This window comes from Protomyctophum bolini (genome assembly GCF_963924005.1).
Source record: "Protomyctophum bolini genome assembly, chromosome: 2".
NCBI lineage: Eukaryota > Metazoa > Chordata > Actinopteri > Myctophiformes > Myctophidae > Protomyctophum > Protomyctophum bolini.
Genome location: NC_137863.1, coordinates 14,666,579 through 14,690,175, shown reverse-complemented (window position 1 = coordinate 14,690,175; position 23,597 = coordinate 14,666,579). Strand labels below are relative to the sequence as shown.

At 42.1% G+C, this 23,597-nt stretch overlaps 1 protein-coding gene across 1 annotated transcript in view; it reads right to left on the bottom strand.

The window, feature by feature from the left end:
• nav1b (neuron navigator 1b) overlaps window positions 1–23,597 on the bottom strand; it is a 77,083-nt gene that overhangs the window by 4,300 nt on the left and 49,186 nt on the right. The window contains exons 8-30 of the mRNA XM_080793194.1: window positions 22,962–23,268; window positions 20,540–21,305; window positions 19,772–20,191; window positions 18,749–18,790; window positions 18,478–18,647; window positions 17,634–17,807; window positions 17,066–17,118; window positions 16,119–16,142; window positions 15,595–15,672; window positions 13,081–13,164; window positions 12,036–12,153; window positions 11,411–11,541; window positions 8,149–8,327; window positions 7,514–7,670; window positions 6,468–6,660; window positions 5,528–5,622; window positions 4,704–4,799; window positions 4,016–4,184; window positions 1,211–1,446; window positions 921–1,075; window positions 746–817; window positions 358–554; window positions 104–222 (exon numbers count right to left, since the gene is read on the bottom strand). Coding sequence (XP_080649320.1) covers window positions 104–222; window positions 358–554; window positions 746–817; window positions 921–1,075; window positions 1,211–1,446; window positions 4,016–4,184; window positions 4,704–4,799; window positions 5,528–5,622; window positions 6,468–6,660; window positions 7,514–7,670; window positions 8,149–8,327; window positions 11,411–11,541; window positions 12,036–12,153; window positions 13,081–13,164; window positions 15,595–15,672; window positions 16,119–16,142; window positions 17,066–17,118; window positions 17,634–17,807; window positions 18,478–18,647; window positions 18,749–18,790; window positions 19,772–20,191; window positions 20,540–21,305; window positions 22,962–23,268 — 4,035 coding nt within the window. The remainder of the gene's footprint in view (window positions 1–103; window positions 223–357; window positions 555–745; window positions 818–920; window positions 1,076–1,210; window positions 1,447–4,015; window positions 4,185–4,703; window positions 4,800–5,527; window positions 5,623–6,467; window positions 6,661–7,513; window positions 7,671–8,148; window positions 8,328–11,410; window positions 11,542–12,035; window positions 12,154–13,080; window positions 13,165–15,594; window positions 15,673–16,118; window positions 16,143–17,065; window positions 17,119–17,633; window positions 17,808–18,477; window positions 18,648–18,748; window positions 18,791–19,771; window positions 20,192–20,539; window positions 21,306–22,961; window positions 23,269–23,597) is intronic.

The following is a 23,597-nucleotide window of genomic DNA, read 5'->3' as shown; positions in this document are numbered from 1 at the left end:
GACTGGCACTTCCTGACGAATCCTGAGAAATAAGTACAGCAAGATGTTAAACTGGCCTTGTAACAAAGACAAACAACAAAAGAGTAAAGCTGAGGATTCCAACCTTGATGCCATCCTTGGCGCCTTCCTGAAGGTATGGGATAATGGAATGGTTCCAAAGGTCAATAAACCAGGATCGAAAATCGTCTATTGTGACCGGGCAAGAAAGGAAAAAGCAAGGGCCTATAGGAAAAGGAGAAAAAAGAAGATAAAACGGTAGGCTAGGTTAATCTAACAAAACAAAAACAATGCACATGCTCTGTTTACAATCAGTGCATCTCAGAAACTCATTCTTCATGTGATAACAGCCTTCTGTACCAATGAGGAAGTCAGATGTGCTGTGCTTCTCCAGGAAGGTGTGCAAGTGGTACCACAGTTTGGGCACCCAGTCCAACACCCTGATCAGGTCCTCATTTGTCAGGCTCTTTTCATCCTCGGCTTCCATTAGCTTCCTGTGCAAGTAACGCACCAGGAAGCCATTGGCTGGCTCCACGTTGTTGGAGAAGGTCACCATCCTATACAGGTAGGCAGGGGGAAAATAATATAGAGGGTCTACAAGCTGTGTGACCTTACAGATGTAAACTGGAAAACCAGCTAATTATCTTCATATTGTACAGTATATCTGACAAAGAGTGATGTTAGATCCATAAATGTAACAGTTTTCAGTCATACAACTAGTGTATTTCGCATTTGACTCGTCTCTCACCTAAAGCTCAGATGTAGGCTGTGGTTAGCGTTCATCTTCACCGGTTGATTGCTTGTCCCAATAATATAAGGGCTAAAGAAACAAGTGAATTGACAAGCTTAGTATGATTTTATGCACTTCTGGAATTTTCTTTAATGCTTACATTTAGCCCACAACCAAGAAAGAAGCAACTCACCATTTGTGATATTTGCAGGTGAGTGCACCGTTGACAAGCTCACTGATAGTGGCTGGATCATGAATGTCATCCAATATAACTATTAATGGAATTTCTGATGTGCTTGTTTCCCGGTCTATTTGATTGGCAAGGTTGGAAAGGTAGAGTTGCAAATCCTGTTAAGAGACAAAAAGGTGATGAGGAGAAGATCATGATGATGAATAGAAGCGATTAATAACGAGTCAATGACAAACGATAAAGAAAAGCATGATTCAGCTTTTTCTCTTGTGACATTTCAAGTTCCTTCTAACCTTGCATGACTGTCTGTGCATATTGAAAGTGACCATGATGCCCTCTGTGATTTCACGAGCACTGCGGTCCACCAGGTACTCTGCCAGTCGAGAGGTGAGGTGGGTCTTCCCTGTGCCACTGGGACCGGACAGAATGATGCGGCGGTGCTTGAGAAGCAGGCTGATGTAGTGTTGCATCATGGGCTTTGGGATAAGCGTCTCAAATACCAGGCTGTCTACGCACTTCTCCTTCAAGCCTGTAAAGGTGGAATAGATTCATTATTGTGTTGTAAAAAAAAGATGTTGAATTAACCACTTATTTTGTACTTTGTTGTACGATGTAACGCACAGCAATTATTATTATTTTATTTTATGTTTGTAAAATAAAATATAGGAGACCAGGCATCATGTTTAAAGTGGTTAAAATCAGCTATTGAACAAGTATTCAGCAACTGGCAATTGATTGATTAATTACTTTATTTACAGTTTGCAAAAAGTACAGTTATACAATGCTAAAAGAATAACACAAAAAGCCCTGAGGGCTTGTTTGCATTGTGGTCCTATGTATTGAATTAATCAATACATATAAAGACATACAATACTATACAAGAAACCTTAGGAGCAGTACCAATATATTTACAGAAAAACAGTGGGGGGCTAACAATTTATTTTGGCAAGCTGCTAGAAGACTTGCAGAGAAAAACACAGAGGCGAACCGGGTGCTTACAGGAGATTAACAGCTCAGGAATAGACTTGGAGGAGAGGAAGTGAATATTAAAACAAAGTTTATTAATTTAAATTTCACTTCCTCTCCTCCTTTTTTCATCATCCGGAGATATCTTGTACACTGTAGGACGATCGTATACTATAACAATACAGTTAAAAAAAGCTAGAGCCTTTGGCAGAAATTAGTTCAGGAAGGACCACCTTGCATGTCCTTCATAAACAACTTGGAGCTCCAACAGTCTGTTCTGAAAATAGCTCCACATCAAGCATAGAGGAGGTGCATCCCCCACCAGCCTTCAGGACAAGTGTAATATATATCACCTCCCCCACCCACATGCATCTAGGCCGGGGGTCTGGGTGTCTGAGGGTACTGGACCAGCTGGGCCTGCCTGTGACACCAGGCTGCACAGGGATCATGTTACCCAGAGCCAAGTCTGCCCTGGTGCTCCCAGTTCAGTCAGTGCTGGCATTCTTGCCTCGCAAAGGCGGAGAGGGGTCGACTACCAAGCAAGCACTGTCTTCATAATCAATGATGGTACCTCTTTGGTATAGAGTCATTAATGGGGTCTACATGTGCTATCGTCCCGTGGAATCCCAGTATAAGACTGCATTACCCTTCCCTTCCTCTCTGAGTCGCAACCTTCTTACCCTCAGAAACTCTGATCAAGATTTAAGAAAACAAAGACAGGCTTTTTCTATTTCCTCGTATTTCTACATCCTTTTTTGCTACTTCTATTATCAGTGGGCTGTGACTTTGACCCTGATGTACTTAAAGGACCACTTTTCAACCTATCTTCATATACTAGGTCCTCACTAATAATCAATAATAAATGGCGCAATTTCTTTCTTCTTGGTCTGGAAGAAACCGTCTTCCAGTGACATCATCATTAGGCAGATTTATTTAAAAAAAATATTCTTTTACAAATTTTTTAATTTATTTTAATTATCGTGAGAACGATGGCTTCCATTTTCGCATTGCAACTTTTCAGGACTAGAAAGCCTGGAGTTTCTATTAGCTTGTATTCCCCATCGATGATGTCACTGGAAGACGGTTTCTGAACTGCCCACAGCCCTCCTATGAGACACAGACTGAGTAGAAAGAAATCGTGCCATTTTTTATTAGTGAGGACCTACAGTATTATATGAAGATAGGTTGAAAAGTGGTGAAGTGGTCCTTTAATACTGGTTCTCTTTTTAGTATGATATTAGACCATAAACAGTAAGAGTTGCAAAAGATTGCAATGCAGCAGCAATACATTCCCAACAAAGCAAATATATACCGTAAACAGGGTTACATTTCACTGCCGCAATCAGGTCAGCTGAGTTTATGTTTTATGTTTAGGGAGATGACTGCCAGGCAATTTCCAAAGTAAATACATCCATGTTGAACTTTGCAAGACCTTAGGAGCAGACAAAGCGTCAGTCTTAAGCATGGCCGACAGAGCTGTGCTTACTCACCAGAGACGGGCAGGCACAAATGCAGTTGCTTTGATAAGGATTTGCTCTCATAAGAGTTTAGAATTCTAGTCGCTTTACTCGAATTCTAACACTTGATAGCCACCTACGGTAATCAGGGAATCCCAGTCATAAATCAGTGTAAGTATTCCTGTGGAGGAGCATACACTACAGTATACTATGCTAGTGTTCAGTCAACAGATCCCCACTTTCTAAAATTAACAGCTGAAATTCAAAATGCAAGCTGCAGGCTTCTTCCAACAAAAACATTCTGTATTGCACTTCCCATTGCACTGAATCATTGCAGTCAGAACTGCAGCATCACTCCCAACCTTCCGCTGTAGTCTGAAAACCCACCTTTTCAGACTCCATCATGGCCCATAGCACTTACCCAACCCCCTTAGATAGCATTTCTGTAGACTTAGATAGCATTTGACACAGACTTATAGCATGTTATGAAGACAGCACTATAATTGCATTGTATGTAGTCATAGTACGTCATAGTACATATGTATAGCATAGTAGTTTATGTGTATAGTTTAATTATATAGATATTCCATAAAGAAAATATAGCATCATTTTATATATATATATATATATATATATATATAAATGATAGAAACATACTTCCCCACTACTACAGACCTTTCAGTGCCACAGTGATGCTGCTGGGGCCTCTAGACATGCAGCGAGATGGCTGGCTCTCTGGTGCCTCTCCTCCCAACAGCCTTTTAATGTGCCCCATGTTGTAGCTGTAGATGGAGTCAGTGGACAGACCCAGGCTGGAGGTCGGGTCCACCTTGGCTATATACACCTACATTAGAGACAAGAGACTGTATCACTGTACCAATATGGAATAAACCTGGCTATATTCCATCAAATCAGTTTGTATTACAAGGACAGAATCAAACATGCAATCACGAGGATGGGTTTCGCTAACAACTGTCCATTGTATCTGTAGCTAATGACAGCTGCTGTTTCCCATGCATGTCCTTGAAGCAGGCCATGGGGATTAGATGGCCTCTTCTTTGTCGTGCTTATACAGTATTGAGGATGGAGATGACAGTCCAACAACAACAAACTGCATTAGATCACATATTAGTTACAGGACAAGCTTTGGATCCTTTTCAGGGTAATTCAAGTTCAAACTAAACAAAGTTAATAGCGCATTCTGAATGCATGACATGATCACTAAATGTGTCAATCTCAAGAGTTAAATTAACACTAATGATTTTGTTGCACAGTATACACTGCCACAATGTGTACATCTAGTTCATAGAAATGAAGGTGAACCATCTTATGCGAACCATGTCATCTGAGGACATTATCTCACCTTAAAAGCCTGGCTGACAGCTGAATCCAGCATGGACCAATCCATCCTGCCATTCACCCTGACTGTACCAATGAAGAAGTCCTGTTGTTTCACCTCCTATCCAATGAACAATGGGAGTGATAGGTAATAAAACGTACAGTACAGTACAGTACAGTACAGTACAGTACAGTACAGTACAGTACAGTACAGTACAGTACAGTACAGTACAGTAGGGGTACCCAGAAGTTTCAGCCAGGACCCAGACAGGAGGCTTACAAAATTACATTATGAATTAATAACGATCTACAAAGTCCACAATGCGTCACCTTGTGACATAATGTTTTGATTTTATACAGTATTGATCTGCTATTTTCTCAATTGTTTGTTTGTTTTATTTCTGGATTTCCTTTGAAAAAGATGTGTGTTTAAAATATAATATTGTGAACTTATACTGCTATTTTCACAATTTCTCAATTGTTCGTTTGTTTTATTTCTGGATTTCCTTTGAAAAATATGTGTGTTTAAAAAAAGATTATATATTATATTTCTTATTTATATATATATATATATATATATATATATATATATATATATATATAAGAAATATAATATATATTTTATAAAAAATATATATATAAATAAATATATTAATATATAAAAATTATTTTCATTTTTTTAGTCAAACCCCATGAAAATGGGTGAGCAACTCCAAAATGGGTCCTGACTCATTGTTTGGGAAACCCTGGAAGTACAGTACAAATATTTGATTATAGCGCTGCTGGAAGCAATACAGTAAATACTGATGGGTCCATGGGAGATTAACCACAACGTGTGAAAATACTTACGTCTTTGAAGACATGTAAATCGGCAATGGAGACAACAACCCTGACACGGTGGTCGTCTCTCTGTAAGGACAGACTGATGGAATCTGTGAAGACATCTGTCGGAAAAAAAACAAAAACAAAGATTAGGCACCTGTAGTGCCACATGTTATGAAGTAAGCTACCCAGTTCATTTAACTCATAGTGTAAACATTACAGTTAAATTAATCTGGGTTTTGCTCCGTAGGCACTAGAATGAATTGCACAGAATGAAGTACATACTTTTACACATCATATAGCCTAAAGGAAATGAGTTGCATTGGTGTGGTTGACCTTAAAACGGTTTTGTACCAAGGAGTCCCTACCGGTGTGGTTTGGGCTTAACGTATGTGGATGTCCCTGGTTCTCTTAATACACTTAATCTTAATTAAGCTCATTTTGAATCAATGAAAGACCCCATGATTAAGACACTAATTGAGCACTGACATTGATGGAGATACTGTAAGATGTATGTCTACCACTAGACCTGGGCTAAACAGGTAGTCTGAAAACGTACCTCTTCCGACTTCACCTTAACCACTTAAGCACTTGCCCTAGCCTTGACGACCTTGCAGGCGTATGCAAAGGCTAAACTTATGTAATTTAGAAAGCATATTATGTAGACTTAGCACTCTATAGTGTATACTCAGTTTCATTCTACAGATATTCTACTGTTAGACGGATGTTAGATTCCTAGCTTGCTTATGACTATTTGTCTATATGTATTCGATGTATTGCCATGTGTTGTTCTTGCTTAATGTAAATCGCCCTGGATTAGGAGCGTCTACTAAATCCCTAACTAAAAGTAGATTGTAGGCAATAATACAAGGCTTGTCGTATGTGGCAAACCCAACTTTTATGGGAGCCCAGACGTCCTTGTGGGGGATTCAATGAATTCTAGGTCAGTGTTGGGGAGGAGTGTCACCTGAGTTGCTCCCGTCACTCAGCCCCCTGCTGTAGCTTTTGGGCATGTGCATGGCAACAGATTGACGCGGTGATGAACCCCCGAGGGTTGTGAGACCTGAAGACTGCGAGACAGAGTTAGAAGGGCCCGGAGAGGGGGAGGGGCCACCTGTCTTCAGCTTGTCATTCTCAGTCTTCAAGCTCTCCACTGTCATCTACAGACAAAACCAGCAGTATTACAATTAGTCAACTCCACTTCAGGAAGTATTGTAATACACAATTAAAATGGTGTAATTGCAATGTAATGACCATAATTTTAATACATTTTTACTAAATTAATACACAAAATGTTATATATTGATTTTGATTAAATAAACAAATCAAATTGATTAGTCAACCAATTCCAATGGATATTCATTGACTAAAGAAAACAGCCCCTTTTCACAGATGCATATTGTAAAGATAGCAGCAGCATAATTAAATGATAAATCAATAGCGTTTTAGGTATGTGAAAAAGCAAATCATTGCTAAAAGTGTTAAAGAGTGTACCAGCATCATCACACAATCCTCTTTCAAGACCATTTCGCAACTAATTTATCAAACGAACATTCGCCAAAATGAAGTGAACACTGGCCGAAAACAGTGGATCACAGAGTTATAAATAATAGAGACGGCACCGAATTCCCCTCCCATAGGCCCAGTGCCGCTCGAGCTGCAGTACCTCGGTGGCACAGTGGATCTACAAGCTCAAAATGGCTATTTTCAGAGATTTGGGGCTCCATTTTTGCCACCGTTAAACCCCTTATCCCTAAACTTCTTTGCCTTTTGTTTACTATTTTGAAAAACATTTTTGAATAGTTCAACTAGACAATCTACATTGACACGTTGTGAGCTTGTAAACTGGCCATTTTAACTATTCAAAAATGTTTTGCAAATTAGTAAAAAAATGGCAAAGAAGTTTAGGGATAAGGGGTTTAGCGGTGAGGAAAATGGAGCCCTTGGTGTAAAGGGAAAAAGGAGGGGGCCCTGGAGCACCCTGTTTAATCTAACACATTGATCACACGTTACCTCCATGCTCGTCATGGCGTCCTGCAGCTGTTCCAACTGACTGGCGGAACTGAGGGCCTCCAAGCGGATGTCCGTAAGTTTCCTTTCCTTCTCCCAGAGTTTTGAACGAAGGTTGGATACCATCCTGTCATCCTCGACGTCACCGTCTCCGCAGTGTCTGCCGATGTCGAGTTTGTGAAAATGGGTCACGAAATTTGAATGACATCACACAATAAGATGCTTTAGTGCTCATTAACTACTGACCAAGTGATCAATCACGGATTGCAGACATGTATTATCGATGTCAAAAATGTCAGATGAATGAACATAGTGGCGCACACGCACACGCACACACACACACACACACACACACACACACACACACACACACACACACACACACACACACACACACACACACACACACACACACACACACACACACACACACACACACACACACAATATCTTGGAAGGATAACATGTGTTTAAATAATTGCCAAAAGTAGAATAACAGGAAATGAGTCTTGGCAACATCAAAAATTGTGGTTGTAATTCCAATGTGGACATGTACAGTATTTATCTGTCATTAGACAATTGAAATGTATGTGTGCCATGTGTTGCAGTGATCATCTGGGCGTGCTCTGTGATCTCACCCGGAGGAAGATGCCGATGTAGAGGACTTTATCGTTGCGGAACGGTTGTCCTCATCATGGTGGACTTTGGGGGATGAGGGTGCAGAGGTTTCTGGGGTGGTTATCTCCTCGATGTCAGCATACGAGGCTGAGAGCTTGGAACCCTTCTTATTGAAGGCTTTGTTGAAGGAGCTCCGTAGCTGTTCAGAGAGGAAATAAGCTTACTGTCAGCCAAGGTCTGACGAACAGACCCAGGCCAAGTAACATTTGAAATCATTATCAGTATTTATTTTAAACGTCTTGGAATGCCAGATGGCTATAGTTTGTAGTTTACATTATAACAACACCTCTGATAGTGTTGGGCAAGATGTTGATCGCATGAACAGGTGACTTTCCCAAGCTGTCATGGGATTGTCCAAACAATCTGATCCACTTGGTTTTCAGTAACCACCTGGTTCATGCTATACTGTAGGTTTGAATCTATAAATTAACAATTTACCCAGTGAGTAATAATAATAAATACTCAAATCACTTCCATTTCTAACTCTAACTTATGTCCACTTTTCTGAGGCAGAACAGGATGGACAGGAATACCCTGAAGTAATCTGGCAGAATGGTGAATTACTGGTCAGTTGGATGCATGTATAATGACAATATTGACTCAGCTTAGTCAGCAATGAGCAGAGAACACACAAATTAAACAGTGCAGCTCATAAACCCTGGGTTTTAACTTTTAATGACCATTCACGGAATAGAGTACTGTGAGATGGAAAAAGCAGACCACATGGCTTTGGCTCAGTGCACAGTTAGCCAAGCCATATAAAAATAACAGTATACTGGGTGCCTGGTGGCTCAGATTGGCGCAGATTGACCAGATTATTCAAAGACTGAAGCGCTCCTTATGAGGACCCAGGTTCAAATCCAAGCCATGTCCCTCCTCTCTCTCTGTCCTTTTATATAATTTTTATCCCACGATTTTGCAACAATTTTTTATCCCCCAGTGTCAATTATCTAATGTAATGCTGGGCGCTACACTTCCTCTGCCAACCTGGGGGAGGAGTCAAAGCTGCCAGTTCCTTTCCCCTCCATCAAGCCTCCCAAAGCAAATCTTATGTAGCCTAGCAAATTTGAAACTGTAAAGTATTGTATGTGGGCTCAAACTCTTTCTTGCTGCTGTATGAGTGTACTGTAGTTTTACCCTGTTTATGGATATCATTGTATGTATTTATGTATAATACCACAACAACAAATTAATGGTTAAGATGAAAACGCACCCAAAATTGTGATATACTGTAATACAAATATATCACAGTCTTGTTTTAATGCCGTTTCTAGCTTTGTTACCAGAGATGATTATCACCTAACAATTGTAACTAAACAGTACTCAACAGTAATCAAAACCTAGTATATCTTTTGTCTGTGTACAACAGATAACTTAAATACGCTCTAACAGGGAATTCTAATTTCACAGCACGTTAACACTTCTGAAATTATTACTTAATTCATCAACTTTTTAGTTCCTCTGACAGAGAAGAATTTCAATATGTGGAATATCTACTGTAGCTAATTCAAATCATACTTAAAATATCAGCATGATGTTTAAAATGATCAAATATGGCCACAGCACAGCGAGTCCGGAAATTAACTGTAAGATTTCTATATCACAAGAGACTTATCTTCCAAATATTTCACTACTATTACGACTCATAAAGGGGGCTGCAAGCTGGAAAGGGAAAAGTGGTCAGGGGATTTGGGCTTATGGGACTCTGTAAATTACTCACCTCGTACACCTGAAATAAAAAGCATGGAAGCATGGGAGAGAGATCAAAGGCATACATTAACAGTCTATTGTAACAGGGAAAGCAGAGAATCACATACTGTACAGTGTACATACACACATGCAGAAGGACAAACAGAAAGAGAGGTCAAGCAGAACACTGGTTATGTGTGAGCGTCAGCACAAAGGCGTTCAGTATGTGACTAATGACTACAACCATAATAGGTTTCAATGTCACTTATATCGTTGCTGTACGGCAGAAACCATGTATCTCCAGTCCATTTTTTTTTTTTTCCCACATCAAAGTTTCATTAAGCTCAAAACGTGTCACGATGCAGCATGTTTTGAGCTTGTAGATCTGCTATTTTTTGCTTTGAAGAAGCGAAGAAGAAGCGCTGCCGTGGTCCGTGCGGTTGTACAAACTGTAAACAGGTGTTCATTGGCGAGGGTTCGATAATGAGAATACAAAGCCGAAACGCGTAGGTCTTTCTTTTTAATGCTCTTTGCCGAGATGCCGCTTCAATAAAGGCTTTTTTACTTGACCGTAGCAGAGTGCCTTGGACCTCTTTCTGTATTCCCTGCTGTTTTTGCTATTGAATTAGACTCCTGAAAAGTAACCGTTTTGGATATCTGGTGGTTATTGACAACATATCTGATGTTCTCTGAATCATCCAAGCACCCATGGTGTGCATCTGACCTTTATGGAAACACTGAGAACTGTTTTGTGAGCATTATATGACCCAGGGACAGCACCATGCACAGATTCATTCTATGACACAGGGACAGCACCATGCACAGATTAATTATATGACACAGGGACAGCACCATGCACAGATTCATTCTATGACACAGGGACAGCACCATGCACAGATTCATTCTATGACACAGGGACAGCACCATGCACAGATTCATTCTATGACACAGGGACAGCACCATGCACAGATTCATTCTATGACACAGGGACAGCACCATGCACAGATTCATTCTATGACACAGGGACAGCACCATGCACAGATTCATTCTATGACACAGGGACAGCACCATGCACAGATTCATTCTATGACACAGGGACAGCACCATGCACAGATTCATTCTATGACACAGGGACAGCACCATGCACAGATTCATTCTATGACACAGGGACAGCACCATGCACAGATTCATTCTATGACCCAGGGACAGCACCATGCACAGATTCATTCTATGACACAGGGACAGCACCATGCACAGATTCATTCTATGACACAGGGACAGCACCATGCACAGATTCATTCTATGACACAGGGACAGCACCATGCACAGATTCATTCTATGACACAGGGACAGCACCATGCACAGATTCATTCTATGACACAGGGACAGCACCATGCACAGATTCATTCTATGACACAGGGACAGCACCATGCACAGATTCATTCTATGACACAGGGACAGCACCATGCACAGATTCATTCTATGACACAGGGACAGCACCATGCACAGATTCATGCACCATTCAGCGCTCACCCAGCTCTTCTTCTTCTTCTTCTTGGCTTCCTGCTCCTTCAGACTACCCAGACTGGAGTGGCTGGTGGTGCTCTCGAGGCTCTTGAGGCTGGAGAGGCTCTCTGACGAGTTCTGACGGTTGATCAGCAGTTCTGTTCGCCAGATGAAAATAATACATACAGTAGGTAAGTTGAATGGGAGTGCTACTGTGCACTCTGCAAAACAGTCTCATGAAGATGCTGGAAGCAAATTAGTCCAATTTAGGAAGGGAAAAAAAGATTCTGTACGCTTTCTCCATTGCAGATTGCAGATTGTCTGTGAACAATATAACCCGAGAACAAATGTGCATGTTAAGGTCACAATCAAGGTCAAGGTAACAAGAACAAATGGGTGGATGTTCAGGGAAACTCGTTGGGAATGGATCAGTAGGCTTGGACAAAGAAAGAATAGAAAAGAGGCCGCACAGCTCGTAGTCACGATGCTAGAGACTTTTATTGAACCGACGTTTCGCCGGTTATAGCCTTCTTCAGGGTATGAAGAAGGCATACTGTTTGCCACATCTCAGGAACGTTTTTCCTTCCAAAATTATACTTGGCCTACTTATTAAAAAAATGATATACAGAATGATACAGCGTTTGACCCCTACCTGTTGGTGTGACCTCTGGTTCTGGGTTACTCAAAGCCACCTGGATGATTTCCTGCGCTTCAGTGTTTTTGACCTTCAAAATCTCAATGGTATCTTTCAGCTCAGACAACTCAGATTCCTGTAGAAGTGACAGTGAAAAATAAGTTTAAATAAACTTAGTTATCATGTTTGCCAGGCCGACAGGCCAGAAGATGAAGACCATGTTTTTGCCCCTTGTGTCAGACAGTGAGTTTACAACTAATCTCACTGGACCAATCAGTGTGAAACTTTGCATTCATGCTCCAATAGGCCAAGGAAGAACCTCCGCCACAATTATTTTCAAATCGGCCTGACGGCCTCATGGTGGCACTATAATAAATAATTTAGGCCACATGTCCGACTATTTCACATTCTCCTAAAATAATAACTCCAGCTATTACTCTTACTGATTTGTCCTAACCTCACACAGTTATGATGAGCATTTATTATTAAGCTTTGTCATACTCTGATTGGCTTCAAGGGCCTGTTTTACAAAGTATTGCTAAATAGAGTGTGATCTAATCCCAAATGTGGATGGCACACTGAGGTGCCTCTAAACACAAGGCCAAAGTGATTTAAATTACACCTATATGGAGTGCCACACATGCTACTCACAGTTTGTAGCAAATGTAACTTTTATTTGGGGAGGCCACCATGTGAGCTTGAAACATCAGACCTAGTACATAATGGAATACAATTCTGCCTGTGTTTTCTTTTCAAGACTGTTCCAACTTATATTTCCATCAATTAGTCCACAACTGGAAATTTTCCTTGGGCCGTTTTCAAGGTTATTCCCTGTAAGGGTATTGGTGTTTTGGGGTATTTATTTTAAAGAGCTAGGATAATGTATGTATTTGTATTTATTTATTCAGCACAGTATAAAAACAACACAGTGAACATATAAATATGAGAAGGGTAAGGTGCTAGGCTGCTAAAATAATACAAAATGCTCTAACTTTCCAATTAAATGAAATAACATTATTATAATAAAATAAAATAAAACTGAAACCTGATTTCTGTGTGATACCTTCTGTTCTGAGGAGGCAGACAGTGTCTGTAGGCGTGCTGTCATCAGCGCCAGGCTCTGCTCAAATGCCGCTACCAGGTTAGCCTTTTAAGATACACAGAGAGACAGAGAGAGAGAGAGAGAGAGAGAGAGAGAGAGAGCATAGACAAACAAACAAAGACAGGAGAGAGAGATAAGTCACAGGCTGCAACAGAAAGGTCTGCTGTCTCACAGGTTCAGGATCAAGCGAATACAGTAGCTCTCTCCTTCTGCAGGGAAGACATGGGAGGGAGGGAGCAATGACCAGCTAGATGAAAGAAGGGGTTAGGTGCCAGATGTGAGGGATGACAGCGATGTGACGCCTGGGCACAGACCTCTTCAACCAAATTTAGCATGTTTAGAGTTTAGTACTGAATGTGATGTGTTTCATGACTGCAGCATTAGATGTTATGTTATGTTTCTTCTGTTCCAGTTGCTTTGCAACAGATCTTTCTGTTTCCTTTGGTGATGGAATGTCAAGGTCAGTGTGTGGTTTACTGTAATGATAATGGTCAACATGCTTCGAGGTGAAGCCTGGGCTTCACTCAAAAGGAATCATGCGACACCGTACAGATGGAGAGAAGGTTCTGGAAGTGACAGTGGAACAAACCTGGCCAAGCTGATACACCCAACATCCAATGGCGTGGATCAATGGGAGCCAAGCAGGGGGCAGCGGTCAGTCCAAAAGTACAAGGAGGAAAGAGGGACAGCGGCATTAGGCCTGGGTTCGAAGTAGGGCTGCCCAATTAATCTAAGTATATTGGTTAGATGCTGTACCTTTTAAAAAGTATACAGAGTTTAATAGAAACAGAACACTGTGCAACTTCTCCATCCATCAGCCTCACAGAGGAGTAATACAATCACAGAGGCTGATATGCACAATGAGCAACAGACACATTAAGAAAATAGTAAAAAACACCCCTTTCCACACAAAAAAACATGAACAATAACTGTGACTTAGAATTATTATTAATTAATAACGATTAATTAGCATTTTATTGTCTCGTGTTTTGTTATATCCGTTTTGTTTGTATTTTAAAATGGATAAAAGCAAAAAATATGTTTCCTTATATACAGTATATATATAAAGAATCACTATTAAAATATTACTTAAAGTAACTGATAATCGGGATCGTGCAGCCCTACAAGTTCATGGTCCTATTATGGATTTACACTGACTCAAGCTCACACACAAACACATCTGACAAATTTGCTCTTGTTGATTTGTTGGTTATTTGCAGTGGACGTTGCTGTTATCACATTAGATCTATTTACTATGAAACTAAGCTCTGGTTATTTCACACACCACATACTGTAACACACACTAGGTGACTAGGATATCTCTAATAGTGTTTATAAAGGTTGTAGTTCAGGGGTTCCATTAATCATTATAACTATTTCATAGCGCATCATGCTGAAAGTATATATTATTAATTTATACCATAGCCACAGGGAATACTTGATATTTCATAGATTTTAATCAAAATATATGTGTATACAGTCTGTGATTGTGTATTGTGTATTTTTAAGCTAATGTTAGCTCAAAGCTATCCTTAAAACCCAACATGGAGGCCCGGACCGTTAGCTCAACCGTCTGGGCACCTAGGCTGTTGAGCCAGCCTGATGGCGTGTTGCGGGTTCGACTCCCGATCCCGACGGCCTTTGCCGCGTGTCGTCCCCCCCGTCCCCCCGTCCCCCCATCTCTCTACCCATTTCCTGTCAAATTACTTTCCAAACTATCAATAAAGGCAGAAAAAGCCAAAAATATCTTTAAAAACCCAAAATGGATTTCAATACAACTTTGGACCTTTTGGGAGAACATAAAACATGTCTGACATTGTGAAAATAAGACAACTGACTGATTCAATAGGGGACAGGGAACTCTGCTACCACTCCAAGACCCTCTTCTGATTCTTTTTCTTCTTCAATGCCCATTGGACATCCAAAACAGATACCAAAACATTTAATTTTGAAATAATTTTGAATTATATCCTCAAATATCCAAATGCTGATACAATGCAAATAGAGATAATTCTGAGCCGTATGGTTATTTAAAAATAATGGATTCTGTGGAACATATTATGTGGAATTAGCCTCCATATCCTGCATAATTCTTCGATAATCACACATCTCATTGTTGAATATTGATCATCCTTTACTTGGAGTATGGTGACTAATAGACTAAACAACGTTAGCTGAAGCCTAATGCCTAATGCATATATTTTAATATGGCTTGGGTGGTAAAACCTCAGTTACAAGTAATGGATCAACATAATCTCTTCTGTCCAGCGGCAGTACAATTTACATGATGCATTCTCACTCAGACCAAACACTTATAATGGATGCATCCAACACAGACATTGCAAGATTGGTTTGCCAAAGGGAAGCTAGAAAATATTCCTTTGACAAATCTATTGTCTGTACTACTGTCAATTACAAGGGGGAACTACAGTAAGCTGAAACTGGTGGTATACCGGCGGATTTTAGTATACATACATTGGCACTGAGCTGGGTGGTCAAGGTGGCAACCTTCTCCTGGGAAGACTCCAGTTCTCGTCTCAATTTGCGGATTTGCTGTGAAAAGAGTGGACAGTAAGACCAAGCAGTGTGGAGACTGCACTTTACAGACAAATTGACACTGATCACACAAGTACTGTATGGTGGATGTTATGTCTGGCTTTTACCATGATAATGAAATACTGTACAGCCATGAAATGTCACAACAGTGCACCAACATGTTTTTATACATATTGATCAGAATGATTCTTAATAGGCCTACAGTCAAATCTGGGTCAATCGTTAATGTTAAATCTGCTACTGGCACTGACATTATTCATTAAATTTGTTATAATGTGTGTGGACAGACATTGTGGATGATATTAATGGAAATGACGCTGGCTGTGAACTCATTCAAGACAGAGTGAAAACACAGTTGGATGGATGGACTTGGTGGAATGGAGACATGCTTTTGGAGAAACGGACATAGAGTGAGCAGAAGAGGACCAGCCCGTTTGCCTTACCTCTCCTTGTATCCTCTCCTCGTTCTAAAGACAGCATGAAGGTAAATAAACAAACAGTAGGGGGGAATAGGGTCACAATGTGAGCTTCGGGGGCAGATAAGGGCACTAACTAGACATAGTAAATATGTTTGACGCTAGAGATAGATAACAGGTGTTAAATGATGTGCTTGGAGTTGGTATCAGGACAGTATGCTTACAGTATGACGGGCATTTGAGGTCATGATTGCGAGAATGAGTTCAAGAGGGGTTAAGAGGTCACTGAATGTAAATATACTTAAACCATGGTAACCCAAGAGAGTTAAATGTAGGCAACACTGCTGTATACCAGAACTTAAAAACACTGCTGTACAGTATACCAGAAGTTAAAAACAGAGTAACCCAGAAGCTGCTATGTCTGCATTTTTGTCTCAGCCACACTTCAGACTGACATCTTTCTTTTTCTTTTTTTGCAGTTTTGTTACAGATGTTACAATGATATTGAATTATAATTAAAAAAAAACTGAATGTGAAAAAATTTGTGAAAAAAGAAGCAAAGAAAGGATTCCCATGCAATAGAAATAAAACAAAATGAATTACAACATAATTGTAACTGTTGGATTGTATGTAGCCTACAGTATTTACAGTCCATTGCAATTAGAACTGTATTCCAGGGTTAGAACTGTATTTACAGTTGTCATCGAGATTGTTATTTCATTGTTATTTCAACAGGCAATATCAAGGGACTAAAATACACCTGCACATTGTCTGCACTTGCTCAATAAAGATATATCAAGTTTCATTGTCATTTCAACAGGCACTATCTAGGGACTAAAATACACCTGCACATTGTCTGCACTTGCTAGCTCATAAATACACTTGGTATTTCATAAACAACAAAAGCAACAAAGTCTGCAAAAAGTAACTATCTAATCACAGAGGAATAGGTTGATAAATAACTATGTACTCACCGAGGAATAGGTTGATGAGGCATTCGATGCCAGAGAGAGGACAGAACCATGCACTGGAAAATAATAAAGGAGAAAGTGGAAGACTTTATTGGCTACCCATTCTCTGCTGTACGATGCATATTTACTACATATACACAGCACAATGTACAGGATCAGTACGACATTGTTGTGTGCGTGACACAGTGAGAGGAAATGATGGACTCTAGTATCAAATAGAGTGCTGACAATACTAAAGAGATGAAGTACATCCAAGCAAAGATGGAGAGCAAGTCTTAGAAATGGGACTAATAAGCTGACCCAGTTTTCTTTCAGCTCATTAGGCCCTTATATAACTCATCCCTAATACTTGCTCTTTATCTCTCTGTTCAGAAAAACAAGACAGATTTTGTACAGAATAAGCCTGATTTATACTTCACTGCACACCAGTGTCCTATGCTGAAAATAGCCGATCTACAAGCTCACAGTGCGTTGTTTTCAGTGCGGGACACCTTTGTGTGACTATGTATAAGTCAGGCTTTAGGTCATGCTGCGTGGCTCCCTAGAAGGGGGCTTCTCTGAGCATGCTCACCATCTTCGCCAGGCTCACGGAACGACCCAGATCGCATCATGCTCTTGGGTCTGTCAGCCAGCGACATACTGCTGCCGAGGGGAGATGTACCATAGAGGTCGTAAGCTGATTCGCTGGGGGGGCCTATGCTGTTAGAGCGGGTAATCCTGTGGGTGCCACTCGAAATCGGGGCAACTACGATGAAAGAAAGGTTGAGAGAGTGAGGTTGTGATGGAGAGTGACAGAAATTAAACTGTATGGGTAAGAACAGTGTCCAAAAGTTTGAATCTTTCTCAGTCGCGCACAAGCGCACACGCACACACACACACACACACACACACACACACACACACACACACCATGCTGCCCCATTTCTGATGACACAGTGTAAGACGACACTGATGGCCCACAACATTCAAAGAGATAAATATAGATTAAGTGACACCCCACACCCACACACACACACACACACACACACACACACACACACTATACCATTACCTTTCCTCTCTATTTTGTATAGTAAGTATATTGTAGCCAAAATTAAATGACTCCACATGTGGCATAGTCATTTTCCACTTGGTTTAATAGCATAACGTGATATCCCCTCAGAACACATGTGTGTATATTATATATAATTAACTACAGTATGTCAACATGGTGTTTCTTAGTAGTTAAGTAGTTAACTGGTCTAATGTGAGTTGACATGGAATGCACTTTGTCCTTCTTTTGCAAAGCTTAAACAGCCAATAAGCAACGGTATTTTGACAGCTTAACGAGTCTCTGCAGTCTTATCAGGTTAAACGCTCATGGCAGGAGAACTTTTTGGAACTTGGCAGGAAAGCTGATGAAGTTGGAGACTCACCGACGTTGGTGAGAGGAGGGGCTTTGCCAGAGGAGGGGTGCAGCAGAGCACGGGTGGGGGAGGGCAGCTGAGGTGGGCTGTCGCTCTCCGTCATGCTGACAATGTTGTGGGAGTGACGCCTCCCATGTTTCCCTGCTCCGTCACTATCTGATAGGCTGGAGCTGTAGCGTCTGACATGAGAGAGAAGAGAGAGAGCATTAATTGTGATGGAGCATAAGCCTTCAGATACATATGTTCTTGTAATTATTGAGAAGTTATTATTGAGACATACTCTAAGCCTTTCTTCGGTAGGGTGTTCCTGTCAGTTTGCAAACTGTAAAAAAAGACAAGTTGCAATAAATATAGAGAGAATAATAAATAGACATAATGAGAGACAGTTCATCAAACAGTACAGGTAGAAAGAACCAGTATAAAGAAGCTCCACTGCAGCCATCAGGCGTCCGTCAGCGTCAACGCAGGGAATGTCCCCTTTTTAGTCAATGAAGGGTGCTCCACGGCCGACGGTTGCGTTTGGACGGTGTCATCCATTCGCCCTGGTTAATTGTTTGACGCCGTCCAAACGCAACGCGATGCAACACACGCAGTCTTACAAAGATCTACATGCTCTCAACACGTCACACTGATAGGGGATTCACACTGAGTCCATTTCATTCGAACCGTTTCTGAATACAGTTGCCTGGTCCCCGCTGGCCATGATTCACATTGCCCGAGATTCAACAGCGCACCCGGGTACACTTGCATAACACACTTTGATCCTCTAGGTGGCTGTGTGCTTGATGGCTGGCGCGCACGGACACTGACCATCAACTCTGCGACATTGTCTCCAATAAATCCAGACACACTGCATTGCATTGCCTCTTTGACTCTTTGCCGTTATACTACTTCACTGTCAGCCTGCCTGCTATTCACTGTGTCAGTCAGTTCTGCGCTCCAGTGTCGTGTTTGATTAGTTTGCTATCGATTCTACTTTAGCATCATTATTATTTTGTTTCCCGGGAACGGTACGCAACTACGCATCATTCACACTACCACAACATCTGCCAAGTGGTCCCGAGTGCGCACCCGGGACCCATAGTGTGAATCGCCCCTCACTGAGATGCGTTGTGAGCTTGTAGATTGGCTATTCTCGGTGTGCAACACCTGCTGCACGCAGCTAAGAGTAACTCAGGCTTTAAATTTGGAAAGGGAAGCCAATGGAATCCACAGGATTAACACTGTTCCTCCCTTTGGAACGGCACAGGTACGTACAGGTGTCAACACCACTGAGTGCCAAAACTCTCCAGCCATGACCCACCTGTCAGGGAGGTTTAGGGATGTTCTGCTCCCTGCCCCCCAGGTTCCCGTGCCCCTTGTCTCCTCTTTGTAATGTGCCTCTGTCCTGACAAACCTCCCACAGGGCGGGACACTCATCTGGAGTGGCAGGGACTCCATGCTGCGGTGCATGCCCGACAGCTTGGGGTACAGCAGGGGAGAGCTGCGCCCACTCAGACACTCGCTGGTGTAAGACCCAGGAGAGTCGATGTGAAGGACAGGGGCCGGGCTGGGAGTGAGGCGAGGGCCAACGCGAGACCCAGCCAGGTCCTGGAGCTTGGAGTAAGGGGGAACTTTGGGTGGCAGGTCCTGGATGATCACACAAGAGTCCAAGCTGTTGGAGTTGACCTTGTCTAGGTGAGCCAAGCTAGGAGGACGCCCCAGAGACTTGCAGTTGAGCATCCTATGAATTAGACATGAGGAGACAGAACAGTCAACAGGTGGCGCAGAAAACAAGAGTGAGTCCTGACACATGCTGTTCGGAGATATTCGCAAAGTCCTGCATAAGGCATGAGTACACAATACAATACATACTGAAGCAAGCAGTTGCTTATTCCCTTGCTTATATAAACAGTTGTATACGTCATTTGAAAAAGTTTTATTATTGTTTAAAAGTAGATCTCATCTCAAGTGACAACAATGAATGCTATAATGTAAACAACATGTTGTGACATGATCTTTTCTGGTTCTGTATAGTTGGTGTATTTATTTCTGTCAACGATACAGTATAGAAACATCAATGTTGACAGACCTTGGTGTAGTGGGTGAGGACAGCTCAGGGTATTTACTACTGCTGGTCCGTCTTAGACCATGCAATTTTAGAGTGGATTCTCCTGTACACTCGGATTGGCTGTTGTCTCCTTTTAGAGAACAGCAGTCCATGTCGGAGGCCACAGCCTTGGCTTTGGCTCTCTCCTTCTCCTTCTCCCTGTCTGTCTGGTTGACAGGGCCTGTGCTGCTGCTCCGGTTGGCCATCTTACTGCTGCAAGTTGCAGGCTCCTTCGCCCGTGGACTCGTGGAGGAAAGGGGCATGGGTTTCAGGCTAAGCAGACCGGCGTCAATTGTGCCACAGGTGGGCCGGGACGTCGCCGGGCGGCCAATCACGCTGAGAGGGCTCGATTTGGCCGGTCGCGGCAAGCTGCGGTACTGAAGGCTGTTTCGGGCATTAGGCCCGAGGAAGCCATGCTCGCTGCTGGCATCGAAGCTGTTCTTGCGTCCTGTAGGTGTTCCCCCGCCCACGGGTTTCACAGGGATGCCAGAGGACCTGGGGATCTTGCCCACGGTGGCTGAGCCACTGGAGATGGTGGTGCCCCCTGCTGTCATAACCGTGGCAGTGCCAGTGGCCGGGGGTGGCTTCTTGTAGCCGAAGGAGGTTCCGACACTGGGCTTCACTAAGCCTGACGGGGGCTTGCGGTAGTCTCCATGGTGGTCCCTTCCTGCATCAGAGCGAGAACGCTGCAGGCCCGATGACTTGACGGACATCTTGGATCTGTCCAGTGGCTTCTCACTTTTAGGTGCTGCGAGAAAGAAAGAAAGAAAGAAAGAAAGAAAGAAAGAAAGAAGTATAAAATGACAACAGTCTCACTCAATATTTCAGTATCTTTTTCACATTGAGGTCCAGTTGTGCCTGGAGAGCACTGACAGACGATGAACTAAAGGTCAAAACGCCAGAGGGAAGGTGGCCTGATGACAGCATTGTGAGTCACATTGGAATGGATAAATCAGGTTGGTCACACATCATTATTCTCTAACTGGGTGGAGACACATAAAAGGATCTACTGTATATCATTCAAGCTATTAGAGCACTGTCAGCACACACAAACATATAAGCACTAAGCAGGGAACATCTGTATTTACTTTCAGATGTTTTTATGTGCCCATGACGAGATCTACTGTACTGTATGACTCACCTACTGACATAAATCTTGGATGGACTGTAAGAAAACACAGTGCTTTTCAAAGTGGGGGTTGTGGCACTCAGGGGGCGCCAGAGGGGGGGGGGGGGGGGGATTGGAAAGGAGAGGAAAATGAAAAGAAGCTCACAACCTCACAATACCTTGACACTTTTTCTTTTTTTAAAGCAATTTTGCAATAGGGGCAGAGACTATGGCCATGTGGGGGTCCTTGGCATAGAAAGGTTAAGGACCCTCTTGTAACATATTATACACTATCTTTATGATATTCAGGATATTGTTTGTGCTTATCATTGATATTGGTAGTGAAGTTTTCAGCGCAGATATCCCTCAACTCCATAGATGGGGAGGTTGATGTAAAAAAGAAGAGGGTAAATTTAGGTTTCGTTTCAGGTTTGATATACATTTTGGGTTTAAGGTTTACTTAAACTAATGAGTCAAACAAACCCTACTGGTCACTGGAATCATTCCCGCCTAGCAGTCACGCAAACTGAAACACACACTGTATATTAATCACTCATATTAGCTGAAATGAAAGATAAACATGTTGAAGGCGTTGTACTGAATTGCATCAGCGAGGAAATCTATGACTTAATTACAACATTACAACAACAGATTAAACGACAGCAAAATATGATGATGGTTTGCAGCAGGCAATGAAATAAGCTTTTCTCTGAGACAAACGAGAAGCATGCCTTCAGTTATTATATTTGAAACTAATACTCGAGTAAAATAAAAGACAGGTCTTTTCAATTAAGTGCATCGTTCATTGCATTTCCCCACCGACATACTGTGCAGTGCTACCAATCAAATCTGGGCAACAGTGCAAGCTTCTACATTTCATTTGATACCGAGCAGATATCCGCCTTGGCTTCTCTACAAACCAGCTTGCATTTGGATTCCATTTACCAGAGGTTATGGATGACATACATTTCTTGCTAAAACCGGTCAGCAAATCACAAAAATAAACCCTCCCACCCACTTAAGGAGGGGGATTCCAGGGGGAGAGAGAGACCAAGAGAGTGAGAAACTGAGGGGAAGTAAAGCAGCGAGCCATAACAGCAGACAGACAAGAAAGAATAGACAGACTTTCTCAGAGTCACAGACAAATAGCAGTGTCCAGTCATATAGGCTGATGGGAGCAAAATTGACTTATATACTCACACAGGGGCCATTTATCTCTTACGTCATATATAATACTCAGGGGTTGGGAAACACCATGTGTGAACATGGTCAATACAGTATGTTAACCGATCTTACCAGCAACTTTCAGCATGCTCTGAGAGGTGTGGGTGATGGGGGAGGTCACGCCAACGGGAGGATTGCGTCCTTTTCTGAAGTTTCCCGACTGACCCAGGCTATGAGGTTTCCTCGGCTCCCCTTTGCACCCCGTGTCTTCACCCATGCCCTGCATCGGAGGCTTCTTTCTCCATTTGCTCGGAGCCTCGGTCTTGAGACTGCCCGTGTCGTAGACTCCGCCGTCGAGCTTGTGGACGGCCTTGCCGTCCTCGCTGTACCAAGACAGTCCGCTTTCCACCAGGGATCGCTTTTCCGCATCGGTGCGAAGCTGGTTGGGACGGGCAGGGAAGACAAGGGTGAGAAGAGTATGAATAACAACTCAGGACAGTCTCAGACAGTGTCTGTGTTATCTGAGGAGCAGCAGACTCTGTATGGATGTAATCTCTCCGCTCTCTGTAATCTTTGCTCAATCTCTATGTCTGCATTCCAGTTGTGAGGGGATGAGGGGAAGGATGACAATCTTGCATAACAATTTAAAAAATACAAAATACATAAAATAAGAGCAGTCACAAAAAGGTAGAAACCTAATCCAGAGTTTATTTTAATTGCATGAAGATACATGATACGAGCTAAGTGATTACAATTGATCTTCGATAC